The 17,441-nt window shown below is 35.3% G+C and overlaps 3 protein-coding genes and 1 long non-coding RNA gene across 10 annotated transcripts in view; 2 read left to right on the forward strand and 2 right to left on the reverse strand.

Moving 5' to 3' along the window:
• LOC139963618 (uncharacterized) overlaps positions 1-17,441 on the forward strand; it is a 343,329-nt gene that overhangs the window by 86,138 nt on the left and 239,750 nt on the right. The window lies entirely within an intron of this gene.
• Positions 708-4,647, reverse strand: LOC139963646 (uncharacterized). Its single transcript, XR_011791711.1, has 3 exons — positions 3,334-4,647; positions 2,425-2,539; positions 708-1,395 (listed from the first exon to the last, which is right to left on the reverse strand). It is a non-coding gene; the product is annotated as an uncharacterized lncRNA (long non-coding RNA).
• LOC139963634 (macrophage migration inhibitory factor homolog) lies at positions 2,481-16,596 on the forward strand. 2 transcript variants are annotated; one of them, XM_071964637.1, is made up of 3 exons: positions 2,481-2,507; positions 14,315-14,493; positions 15,057-16,596. In XM_071964637.1, the coding sequence occupies exons 1-3, from the start codon at positions 2,496-2,498 to the stop codon at positions 15,181-15,183; spliced, it is 318 nt and encodes a 105-aa protein (XP_071820738.1). In that variant the 5' UTR covers positions 2,481-2,495; the 3' UTR covers positions 15,184-16,596. The 2 variants fall into 2 exon arrangements, with proteins under 2 accessions (XP_071820738.1, XP_071820737.1); XM_071964636.1 differs by lacking the exon at positions 2,481-2,507 and adding an exon at positions 12,760-12,997 and having other exon boundaries at positions 15,057-16,593.
• LOC139963639 (uncharacterized) lies at positions 8,036-11,626 on the reverse strand. Its single transcript, XM_071964648.1, has 3 exons — positions 11,364-11,626; positions 10,856-11,028; positions 8,036-9,257 (listed from the first exon to the last, which is right to left on the reverse strand). The coding sequence occupies exons 1-3, from the start codon at positions 11,466-11,468 to the stop codon at positions 9,185-9,187; spliced, it is 351 nt and encodes a 116-aa protein (XP_071820749.1). The 5' UTR covers positions 11,469-11,626; the 3' UTR covers positions 8,036-9,184.

Here is a 17,441-nt window from a genome sequence, read left to right on the forward strand (position 1 = left end):
TTTAATTAAAGAGTTGATTTCTGACCATGCATGCTTATAGAGGATAGTCTGTTTTGAAGCTAAAATATTGCGCTAATATGATTATTGAGCAGGATGGGTAATCATCATTTAAAACATTTCTATAAGACGTAAGATCAATCTTATGATTAGATTTATTAATGTAAACTTACCATATAATTTATTCTTGTGAGAAGTTGATTTTGTTTAATTCCAGGGGTAATCCAAGACTTATCATTAAAATTATTTCTCGACATTCTTGACAAAGACTAGTTTAAGTTGTGGTTGTGATTTAATAATATCAAGTAACTGATGATAAGATGCATTACCGTCATGAATATGATTTAGAGTCACCACTCCACAGTGGCGTAGGAAGGCACTTTTGAGGGGGGCTGAAGACTGATGGTCGGCCTGGGGGAGGGGTGTAAGGGGAGGGGGTGTCCCCCTCCCCTTTGGATTTTTTTGGCATTTCCAGGTGGCCTCAGATGCAATTTGGTGCAATATAGCACACTTCAACAACCACTCCATTTTGTAAATAATTTTGCATTTTCACCTGACCTTAGATGCAATTTGGTGCTCCAAATGAGAAAAATCTCATTTGGAAATGAAAAAGGGGTTTTTTGACTTGCGGAGCGGGGGGGGGGGGGCGGAATGATACTTCCGCCACCTCATATTTTTCACTGGGGGGCTGGCGCCCCCCAGCCCCCCGGTCCCTACGCCCTTGCCACTCCATGCTGTATTTACAGATTAGTTACACACCACTGAAAATAGCAACGTTGATAAATAACTCCTAATAATGATTCATTGTCTCCATAGCAACTACTATACAGGAATAGAAATATTCTTAATCAAAATGGTTCATAGCAAAAATTTGAATAAACATTTAAGGACATTTTGTGGAATGCATGATAACCCCAAAGTTCTTGTTTTTCTATGTCTTAGTTCTGAAAACGGGTATTTGTAAGAACTAGCAAAAAGACAAAAACAGTTTTATTCTGATAAACAAAAACGCAGGAAAACCATGTAATGACCGTCTGTTGCAAAATTTGTCTTCAATGGACGACGGAGGATAAATCTGTCAGAACATAGTCGGCTACAGATAACTACTGTATCTCTTGTTTACTAATTAACTTGTCGGGAATAGCACTTTACCTATCAATATTGGAAAGAGCTTTGTCGCCATGCATACAAATGCAGCCTCATATGTACCACTGGCTCAGCCTCACAAAGATTTATAAACGCGGTTATTTTATTTCCTCGCTACCAACTTTTAACTTCTTGATTGTCTTCGACCAAATGGCTTTATTGGAAGATGTCCTCCGATTAGATTTCAAGTTCCGAACTGGAACAGAGCAGGGCTTCTCCTTACAATTGCCAGTGACTTTTCGCCATTTTGTTCTGTAATGAAAGATACCGATGAAGATCGTTAATGATGTCAATACAGGTTGACTCAAATCACGCAGACCCAGGCAAGGCATTATCTATAACAGGAACATATTCTGTTCTCCTGTCACAGAATTTGTGAACAAGAAATATGACATTATAGCTTGTTTCCAAACAGTCATGCAGTAATTTCTATATAATAAACACTATCCTTTCATTGGCAGGTGCGCTACCTCGTAAAGTTCCGAGGGGCTTTAGTTGTTTAGCCCTCCCCCCTCCCCCCCCCCCCTCTCTCCACTGGCAAACAGATGATACAAAGAAATCCTAGTGTAAAAAATATAATAACAAAGTATGCAGTACAATCTAAAAAGTCGAATCATCTTCAACAATGTTTCAAAAGTTGCAAAACATTGCACCAGTTTCCCTCCTTTCACAAAACTCCTCAAAGGGAAGAGGATTCTTATGAAATGTTTTCAGTTTATGTCATACTATGAGTCACCTTTCAAGGTTTGATGAAGTAACGTAGTATTTTATTTACAGCAACAGTACACTGGTTGTCTCGTTCTAAAAATTAACCGCCTCAGCCCCATCCCACCCCACCCCACTCTCACTCTAACCTCGCACCTCTCTATGTAAGACATACCATAGGTGAAATACCCCGAACCCCCACCCCCCCTCCCAAAAAATATGGTCTTTTGTCTATTAAAAATTAGTGCAAATGTCGTTGGCAAACTCATTATCTCTACAGGGCGATGTCAGATTTGGTATACCAAATCGGACATAGCGTTGTATGTGTGTGCGTGTGTGTGTATGTTTGTGTAAAAGTGATGGCGCTAGATTGAAATACCTTTCCTTACATCCTTGCTTATGTACAAATGCTTTACGCATACGAACCTTGCAAATTGTTTTGGGGTAACTATATAGTACATACTGATCCCACCTGGATGATTCTGGTTTCAAACTAAAAATCTTATTAATCATACAATATATTTAGTCTTATCTTCCAGAGTAAAAGGGGGAATAGAGTAAGAAACAAAGACCAACCTTCTATTTTGAAACCATGTTTTGACTTGAGCCTCTTCAAGACCTAGTCTAGTTGCTAGCACACACCTCTCATGAAGACCCAGGTATTTCTTGGCACTGAAAATTCTTTCTAAACCTGACGAAAAGTGGCATCAAATATAATATTATGTAATGCTATGACATACTCCAATTTTTTAGGATTATAGAGGTAATTTCCCATTAACATTGTCACTAAATATGTATATCTGTATATATATATATATATATATATATATATATATATATATATATTATACATATATATATTATATATATGTGTGTATGATCTTGGACAGTAGTTTAGTATTGATTTATATATATATACTGTATATATAGCCTATATATATATATATATATATATATATATATATATAAAAATAAATATGTCACCAAAAACAGAACTAGTATTGTTCGATACAGGTGACAAACGCCTACAGTGGAATTACGACCTTCCTTACCGGTTTCGAACCTCTGTACATACAATCAGCCTCCATAGCCTAGTGGTTAGGGTGTCCGCGTACAGAGCGGAAGGCCCGTGGTTCGAATCCCGGTGGAAGCTGAAAGTTTTTTCACTGTTCTTGATTTTTCGACTCATTACGATTTTCATTTATATATATATATATATATATATATATATATATATATATATATATATATATATATATATATATATACATATCAATACTGAACTACTTTCCAAGATCATGTCATAAGGAACGCTCAAGCAAACTGAGCAGTGACGACTGTGTTTCATCAGGAGTATTATAGACATTGGGAATGGTTGCGAGCCACCTGCATGTTATCTACTGGGTACGTTACCGGCACATTGATATAGGCATTTGAAAATAATATCCTAGCTTGAAAAGGTATATGTGGAAGGACTAAACTCACTTGCCAATTGTTCCCCTTGAAATATGGTGCGTTTACGTCTTGGTAAGAGAGGACCAGTGGGAAGTGTCCCTGGTAAAGGAGTGGAGCCACGAATCGAAGAGGACGGAAATGTAAGACAATTACACCATCTTGAAGGATGAACTGGATTACATACATATTCACGATCAGATAAAATACGTCTTGAATCAAATGAAGTAGTTTTTCGGTGATCTTCATTTAAAGTCCAAGAGTTGTTTTGCCATCCTAATGAAGACACGAACGAAAGTAAAATCATTTATTTTACATATGATTCTACACGTGAAACAACCAAGAATATTAACTCGTATGTTCCAAGTGTTATTTTTCAAACCTGTTACGTTATATAACCTCCCTCTTGATTGATAGGTCATACAATACTTTATACATGAATCGTAGTTACAACAAATTTTCTAAGATATTTGTAATGATAAACTTTTGTTTTAATTATGTAATAGTTCACTCATATTTTTGGGATTATGGTTTGTATATTATCACCGATATAACTGATTTAAAACAACATGAATAAGTAAAATATAACTGCGAAAATACATGAATATTTGACGAAAAATGATATGTTATTGTTGTTCTATTTCCTGCTCAGTAATTACATAACAAACATTAAGCAACCTTTGTCTAGTCAAGTGAGCAATGTTCGCATGACTACGAGGTCTAATTTTAATGAAGTATCTGTTTTTAAATTTCCCCGAAAAATCACAACAGTCGTTTATGTTTAGGCATTTGACGTATAGCTATGCGGTAAAACCCGCCGTTTTTTTAAACAATATTCTTAGTCTATTTATATATAAAATTATAGTCAAGTTACGTGAGCAATGTTCAAGATTTTGCTTTTAATTTCAGTGGTGCAACCCGCCTTTTCATGTACCAAGTAAATTGTTTTTATGTTCCAGCGTTCAAAACTTAAAGGAGAAGCATCGTCTGGCGGCGGGCGGTGCGGCTGCGCCATCTGGCTCATAGGCATATGTATATAGCGTTAGCTAACATGTTTAACAACTCCCAACAATCCTTGCCCCCTTGGAATAGATATGGATTTGAAAGTGCCCAAATAGCTGTTAATTATCTACTTCTTTCGGTATCGTTTTTGTAGGCTTATTTCAAACTAATTGCACAAAGTGTTGACACTGGAACTAATGTGGATATTAGGGCACGTTAAAAACTTCAATATATCATCTCCAGTACTGGAAACGTAAGATAAACTAAAACTGGAAACATCAAGGGTATCTTGTTGTTCTATACACACATAGATCAATCATTCTCCTTCTATATATGTGCGAAGGACCATTATTACACATGTGATCTTTTCCTACATTAGAATACAAATTTTGGAATGTTTCTTCATAATATATACCACTGATGGTCGATAACTATTGCTTCTCATCTGAGATACAACCGACATGTAAGCGGTAAGCAGAAAACCATTCTATTAATTCAAAATCCTTACCTGTGTTACTGTTTGAATAAAAATCATCGGTGCATTTATTGTTCGTGTGGCCCTTGTCGTGTGAACTGGTTTCCGATTCCAAAATATCACGAATAAAAAACGACTTTCCTCTTGTTGACATGTTAATAACCTCTGTTTTTTTTTAAATTTCAAACAGTCCCATAAATATAAAGTCACAATTCCCCAGAATAATATGCAAAAATTCAATATCCTTTCATGTGTAAATCTATACAAATTATTTGTTGGTATACAGTAGAAGGTATCTCAAATACTCAATGTTTAGAGAGAATAATACAGTGTCATTATTGATGAAAGAATTTAAATAATTCCTCGGCCAGTACAAAGTTTGAATCCTCCAACAACGGCGGTAGAAGAATCTGATGATCATTGAAGCTGTTACCGTCATTTAAGAGAAATTTAAGTAATTTATGATTTAAGAACTGTTAAATGTAACCATTAACGTTATTAAGTGATCACTCACGTCAACATATATAAGAATATGTATATACGGATTGTGGAAATTTTAATGTTACTTTGTTTTTTCGAGTATTTCTTGATTACATTCTTACGCCACGTACAAGTAAACACTCCAGGTTTTGGAGAGCGAAACTAGGCGTGACTTTTACTGATACTAGTAGTTGATTCATCAGGATATAGGCACAAATGCGGTATAATATAGAATAGCTGTTTGAAGAACAAAAAGGCCTGTCTAATGAGAACTGACAGAATAATCAACTGCGGACGTGCATCTTAATATGAAGTGTATCCTGCTATATTATATGTTATATATTATATGTTTTATGTTTATATACAGAGAGAGAGATCTTTATTATAGGCTTCGTATCAACTGTGATATGTTATATATTACATGTTCTATGTTATATATTACATGTTCTATGTTATATATTATATGTTCTATGCTATATATATAGAGAGAGAGAGCTTTATTAGGCTTCGTATGTATGTATGTATGTATGTATGTATGTATGTATGTATGTATGTCTGTATGTATGTATGTATGTATGTATGTATGTATGTATGTATGTATGTATGTATGTATGTATGTATGTATGTATGTATGTATGTATGTATGTATGTATGTATGTATGTATATGTGATCTTCCCGCAAGCAGGAACTCGCGAAAGAAGCCATGGAGGCTTTTAGACTCGCAAGCTGACCGAAGCCAATCTCTCGGCACACATCCATTTAACGTCCATGTCGGGAAGTTGTTATTGAACAACATCCTTGCCAGACGACACACATTGCTGTCGGCGGGGAATCGAACCGGGGATCTTATGACTGGGAGACGCCGGCGTTAACCACTAGGCTATACACTCCGCCTCCGTATCAATTGTGATATGTTATATGTTATATATCATATATTATATGTTATATATCATGTAATGTATGTTATATGTTATATGTTATATATTATATGTTCTATGTTATATGTACATATACAGAGAGAGCTTTATTAGGCTTCGAATCAACTGTGACATGTTATATGTTATATATCATATATTATATGTTATATATCATGTAATGTATGTTATATGTTATATGTTATATATTATATGTTCTATGTTATATGTACATATACAGAGAGAGCTTTATTAGGCTTCGAATCAACTGTGATATGTTATATGTTATATATCATATATTATATGTTATATATCATGTAATGTATGTTATATGTTACATATTATATGTTCTATGTTATTTGTTTATATATACAGAGAGAGCTTTATTACGCTTCGTATCAATTGTGAAACGTTTGTCACTACCACTTCTTTAGAGGCGATGAACAGACTTACTTCCTGAATAATACAATAAAGCATTAATTAAGTCTTTCAATAATTATCAACATATCAAACTGAATAGCAACATGTGTAGTATGCCAAGAAAATACAGTACCTGCTCTGTGATGATTTTACAGCCACAGCTAAATTCTATAATATTCTGTCAAGGCTGGAATTTATGGTCTTTATCTTTGTGTATGTTAACATTGATAGTGAAGAGGCAATATCCTTAGCAGAAACGTCTGAAAATCCATAAAAGTTTATCCCCCTACCAAAATCATTTGGGGGTGATTTGAAATTTGGCCAAATTTAAAGGCATTCAGGAGGATGGGTGAAGAGAAGGGAAAGATGCACGGCTCTGCGGTTCATCTGCTGACCTACTTTCCGCCGCTGCTCTGTGGACATTCACGCGACAGCGGATAGCGTCAGGGACTGTTCCATTATACATAAGGGGGTTACTGCTAATGTACTATGCCTAGGTACTAGGCCGAACCCCCACTACGACTTGTACTTGAATTAGCCAATAGGCTCCAGTATCAGTACTAGTATCCTATACGCAGCTAGTATAAGCCTAACACTGTAAGGCTAAATTGCGTGTTAAACAGTGCAGAACTATAGTCTTTAGAACAACTTCATACCCCACATACTGTGGTTTGGTACGTTCCAACTAAGTCGTTTCACCGTTGTTTCGCGTGGTCAGAAACAGGTATCAAAAGATACAGAAAAGTCACTTAGAGGTATTATTTTCAACCGAAATTACAATTAATTGAATATATAAAGTCTTTTGAAAGTTACTGAGAAGTATTTTGAGTTGAATCTAACAATAACTCAGGAAGACAACAACAACACTTCTTGACTGCACATTCACCAACGTGTGCTGAGGACAGTGTTGTGACGTCATTTCGATTGAGAACAAAGGGAAACAAAAGGAAAGATCACTCCCATATCCCTGATTTCGTTTTAGTTTGCAATTTGGCGTAAGGTTCTCATTGGTCAATTTAGTTAAGAATCGGTAGAAAACGTGATGAATATTCATAGTTTAATTCACCGTTTGAACTGGGATTATAGGACTTCGCATACAAAAGTTACGGTGCCAAATAACCCCCACAGTGCGGAAAAACTAAGGTTTTCAAGTTGTACTCTCATTGAAAATGTACTAAAATCTCTTCTTTTTTCATTTCAAATTGGCGTAAGGTTACCGCAATATATATGGATTAAGGCATACACCACCAGGAGGCTAACCGTTTAAGCTTTCAAAATGTGGATGGTCCAAAATGATTGACTAAATGCACATGAAGATACAGGTCAAAATACATACAAAATGGCTCTTGCGCTACACAGTTAAGGACCCTCTCGGAGTGCGTGAGCGCTGTGTTCCGTTATGTAATAGAGACCAACCAAAAAAAAAAAAAACCAACAATTGAGGCATATAGTTCGATGTTTGTCGCAATACAGTCATTAAACTTATAAAGCAGTATTTTGTTATTATGTTAAATGACTTTGTTATTAACGTTTCAATTCTTTACAACAAACGATATTTACCCAAATTTAATATAATTTTCAATATTTTCACTGACAATCCATTTATTGGCCTCATTTCATCATTCCTGATGCGATTCTCTTGTAACGCAGCAGCAAATGTACCGTGACTGTACCACAAAAATATTCGGTTTAAATTCAGTTTTTATTCAGTTTAAATTCTAGGAAAATCTTAGGGATTATAGTACACTTTGTCAGTTACAAGTTCTCGGCACAACTGTTTTCCTTATAGAAGATATATATATATATGCATCACATCGTTTATGAGCATTTGAAATGAACATAACAAATCATCCAGCTGATTTTCGTTTGTTTAACTAAGATAATACACTCGACTTGTATATGAATCAATCCTTTATGTGCATTTGGAATGACCATAACAAATCATCATTGTCATTATTAACTTACGATATCCTAACAAATTCTGACTTTAATGTCAGAGTTGAGGTTTGGAGAGACTCCTTCAAAAGTGATATAAACCAATATAAGCTTATTGTTTGTAAATAACTGTCGATTTTTGGGAGAGAAATTTTACTTATAGTGATTCATAAACTAACTAGTCATATATGCGTTACATTAATACCCAACAGTCACGTGCAACATAGGAAAAGCTGTGAAACGCGGGACAGAACAGCTTTTTTTTCTTACAATTCCACATTGCTCTGCAAAATCTATAGAAACAATTAGTAGTAATCAAAATCATCGATCAATTGATTCGATTCGGACATTCTAAAGTGTTCACGGTATGAATATTAATGAGCGACTACTTCCTGAATTTAATTCGATTTCAACATGCTACATTTTATTAATTATTCCCGAGTACAAAAGCGAATTCCTTACGTTTATTACATTATCTGAACCATATACTAGTCCGATGAATTCTATGCTAACAAATTGTTATTAAATTACAGTATGGCGTACACGAATCCACAGCAGGAACTGTCTTTCCTTGAAATCTGGAGCGGAAAAGGCTAAGCCATCAGCAATTATTCTATTCTTTTAAATTGAGTTGAATAAATAGATAACGAAAAGGTGTTACTCGCTGAGTAGACTGCCATTCGGTAAAGAGTAGTTGGTACCCCAAACTTTCCGAAAAATCATGAAAAATCTGTAAAGGGATAAAAACAAAAATTTGAGACTTATTTATGAAGGTCAAACACCACTTGCAAGAACTTGTTTCTACCCGTATTCACACAGACAACTGAGAGAACTGAGAAATGACCCTTTCCGGGCCTTGCTTATTTGCAAATAAACGAAGAATAAATAGCCGTTAGAGCATTTTGTCCTAACATTACACACACAAAAAATGTGACAAATGTCAATAGGTAGATGAGAGCGCAATAAAAAAGTCAATAATAGCGAATAAGTTCAAAGTGGTAAAAAGCTGAAAAGGGCGCCAGCAGTCCATTTGAGTCCCTCAGGGGGCATCCGCCCCCTCCCCTGACTGTATGGACGCTCCGCCATAAACAAATTCAGTAATTTAAAAATAATATAACAATTAATATACATAAACGTGTGCGTAAATTTTGTGTGTATTTGATTTCTTTTTCTTTTTTAGGAATTCAAACACACATTTATTTGTCCGAAGGAGGGCTTTCTCTTGCGCAACCAGCTGAGGAAAACAACGTGCAATCCCATTACCGATTAGAGAGAGGTCTCCCAGTAACCCTCACCCAAGTTGCGAAACCAACGAGCATGGATTAAATTCCCATGATTCTACAGATACAGAATGAACTGGAGGATATTCTTTGAAAATACTACTATTAAGTTATTAATGGTTCAGATTTATTAATTAGAGAACAAAACTCGAAAGAGTATATAGCATGGCTTTCCCCTCAACTAACTGATTTAGTTGGAGTTTATTTCTAAAGAAAATGCAACGAAGGAAATAGACTATCCCAGGTAAAATACCATTAAAAAAAGTTGATTGCTGAAATGAGCTATGAAAATAGAAATGGAAACTATGCATTGCACTTATGGAAATAATCAACTAAGCATCGGGATTCACCAACAGCCGAATTTAAGTTTAAGTTCAGTTTAAGTTGATTAACATCCAGTATGGATACATGAAAGTACATATTTATAAATAGGATATGAAAAAAAAGTAGTTAAGGGTGATACAGATTAAAATAACATGGATTATTTACAAATAATAAATAAAAAGTTAATGAAATAATTACAGTGATTTTTGTGGAACAACACCCTGAATAAAGACGGCAGCCCTATCAACAAAATAATTTTGAAAACGTATACAGTTTGGAGTTTTGGCGTGATCGTCCTTTTTCTCAAATTATAAGTAGTCTGTTGAAGAAGTTACTTCAGCTCATTGTGTAGTAGGCGTTTCTCATCTCTATGATTTATTTTTATTTTTATGAAAAAAACATTTAAATTCTATCATGGCCGCATGGTTAACTTGGTTAATAAGGGAGTTAAAATCTAGGCTAAATGGTTTGGCACATTAACTCAAGGAGGCTCTAATTCTTTTCTAATCCTTTACAAGTCAACAAAATGGTACCAGGCAGGAACAGCGTATATTATATGAGGTAAAATATAGGTAATAAAAAACTTCCATTCTTACGTCTAACTTAAAATATGGCATAATCAAAGATAAAGTAGAAATAACGGCCAAACTATAATTTGACGGCCTCTTTTAGCATAATTTTCTCAATTAAATTAAACTGCGATTTAAGTATAAATCAATCTCACCTTTCCTCTGGCACTGACGTTTCTTTAGAAATAAACTGACTGATTTGTTTATGTAACTTCCTTGTATACGCTTCGTCTTCTAACTTCTCGAATCCAAATACTTCTAAATAACCACACGGCGAAGAAGAACAGTCCCGGAACAAGCGGAGATCAGTTCGTATCCACACAGTAACCTTTAAAAGGAAAAATAAACTCTTTGTTTTATAAAAGATGTTCACATCCACCTCGGCGACGTTAAAAATTCTAGCCACAGTGGCTATTTTAACATTCATCTTACCAAATGTTTACAAGACTTATGAGAAGAGCTCCTACTAACGTTAGTGCAGATTATTTAAACTGTTAACTGAAACATTTAAAAATATGTTAGATATTTCATATGGGGGCAATCTGATATGAAAATAAATATATAGGTACCACTATACACACTGTTGCCATACGGGATCTCGCTCAAAACAAATACCTCTCTTGGTGAAAAATTTAAACTTTTCCCTAACACATTATGCATTACCTCATGATCAACGTTAAACCATTCCTGAATATTTCTCACGAATTTCTTGTGAAAGTTCTCGTTGAACACGTCTGAACCTACGCTGGTATGGACAACGCACCTCATTTTGTGAAATATTCAACGTCTTCCCCTAAATTTCTAGTACAATACAATTTTATTTTAAGTGTATGTGATCCAGTTGTCTTTCTCTGTTAATTCTTCTCTAAGCAGTAGATAATATTCCAGTTTTAGAATCAAGAGAATCGATTTTCCTTTATTTACCAAACTCCTCCATATGGTTCCCATTACTATACCCTCAACTGTACATATATAAGATGATGTTTATGATAACTGTCAGGAATTAGGAATTTCATTATTAGGAAAAGTGCACCATACGCTCAAGAGTAATAAATTATGCCATCAAAACTAATCTTTCTATAAGTTTTAAAATTGAACGTTAAAGCGGCATAAAATTCTATCCTTTTTTAATTACTAACTTATTTCGTTAAAGGCACATATGATGTTCTACAATTACAATTGACCATGAATGTTTAAAAAGATTACTTGATAAAGAGAAAACTGCTCCAATTCTTGTCTTCCTGATATTTTGATACTATGTTTCTTGTACTTTGGCATTCCCTGTTTTGAGGTTACAACCAAACTTGTATCACACAAGGTTTAATAAAGAGACATTAATGTCTTAATATGTTTTCACTTTCGAGATTTTAAACTTGATAATCGACATTGTCCTGATGTTTTGTCATAAATAAACGCAACCAAAACGGAGGGGGTGGTCTTTCAAAGTCACATGGACAACTAAACATCTTAATGACATTCAACAATATGTGTCTTTGATAAGTTTGCAATACATTGCAATACCCAACTTTGTAAACTGATCTGTTTATCTTCAAAAGTGAAAAATGGCATCAAATTTTTTTTTTAGAATAGTCTAAAAACGTATCATTGTTTTTTAACCTTCAATCAACCATTAGCAATACAAACTTTACTCATATGGTTCACCGATAAACATCCGGTTGAATAAATCGATAAAAACAGGAGGAAAATGTATTTGTCTTTCTTCAATATATCTTTTCTATAGTTAACCCAAATAAATTTTGGTTCGAATATATCATTTTTGAGACAGGCCTATATTAGTCAGTTTGCTAAGTACCCTTTGATCAAACTCATGAAAGAAAAAAGATGTTTAGCTAAACTACCTGCAAGTTTATCGACGCACCCTCGGAACTAAATACTGTTCAGAAGACGCTTAAGCATTATGTACTAAACACAGCTGTATTGTAAACACAGCCGTATTGGAATAAGATGAAAAAACACATGACCCCCCCCCGGAAGGGAAAGGAAACATAATACAAAATTGCAGGTCTACCAGTTATCACGATATGAAGCTGTAATTTCTGCACCAAATATGAATATCGACGTTGAGATTAGATTGATAAACACGCAAAACCTGACCATACTAATAGCTGTTATTTACACGACAACGGTTAAGAGACTAACGGGATTTCAACTGATATTTTTTCTTCAAAATGCCGCTCTGTGTTGTCCACACCAACAAAGCCTCCGAGACGATCTCAGATTCAACGATCAAAAAGTTATGTCAGTTGGTCGTAGATGCTTTGGGAAGTAAAGTCAGTGTAAGATTAACAATCTGTTCAATTCTTTTTGTACGTGTTGAATGTAAGGTCGACTGGGCTGGTGTTGTATATTCTAAGGCTATATACTGCAGTAGATTATGCGCTAGGTTAGACTCAACTATAAGTTAGACTAGACTTACTTGGTCTATAGGCTTGACTAGGCTATACTTGACTAGCTTAGATCAGCCTAACTTTGACTTATTTATTTTTCAACGTTCTGGATTTTCCAACTCATTAGCGTTTCAGCGTTGCATAATATATATATATATATATATATATATATATATATATATATATATATATATATATATATATATTTAAAGTATTTCAAATATTTCTCTGGAGATCCGGCTTTAGGGATCACAAGTGATTTTCGAGTTGCTAATCATCATGTTTGATCTCTAGAGTCGTAATTCAGTCGTAATTCTGGTGATGAATAGCTTTACTATTCGAGAACACTTTTGTAACTGTACGTTTGCGACAATGGCACCAATGTTTTGGTACAACGTCCTTAATGATACAACTCATTCAGCCAAATGTGCCATTACGTAGTGTATATCTTAATCAAATGTGTGCTGTCAGAAATATTTGTAATGTTCATATCATTGAACATTCTTCTCCCATATTTAAGGAATGAAATGTGCTCCCTATATTTCATCTCTTTAAACTTCAATTAGGCATGTTTGTTTATAACATTACAATGGGCTTCTTCCGACTATTTATAATTCATTCTTTAATAGAAATTCTAGTCTGCATAATCATAACACTCGTAATAGTAACTTACTTCATATCACGTCATCTTGTACTAAGTTAAGGCAATCCCAAATACATTGTTCGGGTGCAGTCTTGTGGACCAGTCTCCCACATTCTATTCGGTCAAACGGTTCTTTGTACTCCTTTAAGTGTGCACTCCATTATTATCTTTTAAACTCTCAACCCAAATAATTATCTCATAAATATATCATAAACGTTTGTTATATCGACTTTTTGTTTTGTTTTTTGTTAATTTAATTATCTTCTTTGTTTAGTTTTTGCTTATACATGATTAAACATGCCATTAATATTTATTGGATATGGGAGCCAAACCAGAAAAGCTATGCTTATTTTTGGTTTCCTCTACCATTCATATACTGTATTGCTTTATTTCGATTTCTTTATTTTACTTTCACATTATGTGTTATTGTATTGTATTGTATGTATATTTTTGTTTTTGAATCAAACCAAATCAAATTACCAATTGATTATAAACGTGATAAAAGTTGAACTATTTGCAGTGACATATTGATCTGTATGGCATATTGTTTGTTTCCTCCTCAGAGTGTAACCGTGGAGATGAGAAGTGGGAAGTTGATGTGTCGGGCGGGAGATCCAAGCAAATCGTGGGGGTTCTTCGAACTGCATGGCACCAACAACTTTCTTGATCCAAAGGACACACTAGCTGTCGGTAACAAAATGTTTGAATTCGGTGTGAACGAGTTGGACATACCTAGAAATTGGTAAGGACTAGAAAGAAAAATGTATGAGCAGGAAACTGGTTTGTTGTCATTGAACAATACCAAATACCTTTATTATCAATTTAATTTAATAATCATAAACAAAAACCCTCAAAATCTAAAAATCTCGAATCTCTTTCTCCCCCGTATCCCTATTCATACACCACCCCGACCCCACTTCTCTTCAAGGGAGGGAGTATGAAAGACGCCCGTCTCTCCCTATCCATCCATCCCCCCCGCCACCATTCCTCTTCAAGGGAGGGAGTATGAAAGACGCCCGTCTCTCCCTATCCATCCACCCCAGCCACCACTACTCTTCAAGGGAGGGAGTACTATAGACGTCCGTCTCTCCCTAACCATTCACACCCCCCTCCTCACTCCTTACAAGGGTGGGAGTAAATAGACGCGTACATGTGTGCCTAAATTATTGCCCCTTTTTAAGGTACTGGAACACCCAAATAGACTCCCCATGAAACTCGTTCTCTGTGGATATTTTTGCCAGTTGTATATTTACAATATAACAGTTTCTATTTTATAACGCGCTCTCTTATTTTCTCTGTCAACAGCCTCTTCGTCTTGATGCACGAACACGACGCAAAGCATGTCGGGATACGTGGCAACCAGTTTCTCGTTGACCTACCACACTATTCAAACTATGTGAAACCAGATTATTACAAAGACTTAAGAAAATAGGCAACTTCAGTCAAACCCACCCGCCTTAACAGCATTGTAGGCCCCATGGACAAGATTATGTACTGTGCCGGTCCTTATACAACCCCTACCCAGGTCGCTCGCTATGTAATAAATTCAAAATTAATCAAATTCAGAATAGCGCTGGCACAAGTCTGCTATACATGTTGAGTATTTTTTATGTCACTGACAACAGTGTGCTTTCTTCACTTTATTCCTTCGATTATAATTACGATATATATAAAATCAGTAAGTTGTGATACCCATTAACTATCCATGGGGTTCCTTAATCTTAGGCCTTGGGCAACTAACTATCCATAGTGTCTATTGTGTTAAGGCGGACCTAGTACAGCCCAAGTCTCTATGAGAAATATTTTATCCAATTTCAATACCAAAATCGCTTCACATTTCTTAACTAATGGGCACTGAGCATGCAGAAAATTAACATTGGTTTTAGGTGCGTGTGTGTGTATCGGTGTGTTTGGTTTTGTTTGTTGATATTGATATTTTTCTCGCTTTTGATTATTTTATTTTTTCTTGAGTGTTTTGTTTTGTGTGTGTTCAAAACTTGTGTAACAAGTTGATTGTTTCTATATGCGCCATTATGAATAACTATAATTTGTGATTGTAATATTATTGCGTATAGGTTGGTCCTAATAACGCAAAAGCATATATAGTTAAAAACCAACGTATAATACATGCTTTGAACACACACGCGCACAAACATACACGCACAATCAATGAACTGCTAATAATTAGCGAGATTTTAACCGTTAAACCGTCAAGAAACTTTTCTCAAGTTGTGTTTATTACTATTAAAAGTTAAGTTTGTTTACTTTTAGTTTGAAGTCATAACAAATTTCGCCTAATCTCATTGTTCTTACTATAATTTGTGTTTTTGGATTAAAGTGAACGATAAAATGCACAAGCATTGTTTCTACAGCTTTTCTAGTTTGAAATATTCTCCTTTAAGGTATGCTAATACCTCTGGAACGCTCCTTTAAGGTTATAGTGATGGCGACAACGTGTTCCTAAGTACATACCTTTTTGTTACAGTTTATTCACTGTTTTTATTATAAATTATAATTACTTGAACCAAAACATGTTCTTTAAAGTTGTTATGAGCGAAAGATCCCATTTGGATGGCATTCAACACTATTTATCCTTGGTAAATGTGTAATGCATCGTAGAATATTATTTGAGGCCATCAAGAGTTTGTTGTCCAATATTGAGTTTTGCGTTGCATCTGAGTAACTGACATAATGCGCTGTGTGTTAGACTAAGAAGTACCACCACTTTAATTGTAACAAAACTGTAACAACTAAGATGTTTTAGGTTTCGTTGAAAGGGGCAAGTCAAATAAACCACATCATGGTCGAGGGGAGGGGGACGGGTCATTTAATAAAACTATTTTATTAAATTTTGAGTCTTTTAATGGCAGCACATTCTGACTGTAAATGCCTTTTAATTACCTTCTATTTGCCTGTGAATACATCAACAAATTTCACCAAAAGTGAAAATCGCCCTCTAAAGTGAAAAAAAAAATCTTCTTTTTGTTTTTTCAAAAGGAAAACAGTTTATTCGTACCTTAAATCATAAAATATACAAAACCATTCGGATGGAAATGTGCTTGACTGTGCATGACTCTTTTCATCCACACTGATCGATCCACAAGAGGGCATAACCAGAGCACAGAAGCGTTTGCGTTTAGATGTACCCGTATATAAAGATTAACTCTACCTCGGTCCCACTTCATATCAACCTCGTTAAAAAATGAAATGCACACTGTAAACGTAGTAATAAATACAGTGGTTTACGGCATATGGCACTTAATGCGGGTAAGATCGGGCATACATTGCTACCGGTAAGCCAACCGTCGGCACGGGGCCTTGAAAGAAGAGGCCCTTTTGGCCCAACGAACAAAACTACGGCCTTTCTCGACATGAGGATATTGGCGCTTTCGGCACCTTAAACCTGTAGCACATTCTACGCCACGCAGCCACGACGAGCCGGTTTCCAGACGGATAGGACCATCTTCCTTGACTAGGCCTATTCTAGCCTAACGATAGCAGAACTAAGGGCGTTTACGCCTAGCTTCCTTGCCCCCTCTTCGCATTATTATCATACAATTTGTCTTCTCTTCTAACAAACTGAAACAACACGGAAGAGCAGGCAAACGGAATCGTTCAAGATATTGTTCATTAGAGTAATTAGTCACCGATTTAACTCTCAACAGGAATTGTTCCCCTAATTACCACAGT

Source organism: Apostichopus japonicus, chromosome 22 (assembly GCF_037975245.1).
Source record: "Apostichopus japonicus isolate 1M-3 chromosome 22, ASM3797524v1, whole genome shotgun sequence".
NCBI classification, from domain to species: Eukaryota; Metazoa; Echinodermata; class Holothuroidea; order Aspidochirotida; family Stichopodidae; genus Apostichopus; species Apostichopus japonicus.

Bases quoted from the DNA above. Each gene is read 5' to 3' on its own strand.
- LOC139963639 (XM_071964648.1), bottom strand. From the start codon at position 11,468: ATGAGGTGCGTTGTCCATACCAGCGTAGGTTCAGACGTGTTCAACGAG. The intron at 11,029-11,363 runs GTAATGCATAAT...TTCCTTTTAAAG, and splicing joins GGTTTAACGTTGATCATGAG to GTTACTGTGTGGATACGAAC. The intron at 9,258-10,855 runs GTGAGATTGATT...ATCCCTTTACAG, and splicing joins ACGTCAGTGCCAGAGGAAAG to ATTTTTCATGATTTTTCGGA.
- LOC139963634 (XM_071964636.1), top strand. From the start codon at position 12,890: ATGCCGCTCTGTGTTGTCCACACCAACAAAGCCTCCGAGACGATCTCA. The intron at 12,998-14,314 runs GTAAGATTAACA...TTTCCTCCTCAG, and splicing joins CTTTGGGAAGTAAAGTCAGT to AGTGTAACCGTGGAGATGAG. The intron at 14,494-15,056 runs GTAAGGACTAGA...CTCTGTCAACAG, and splicing joins TTGGACATACCTAGAAATTG to CCTCTTCGTCTTGATGCACG.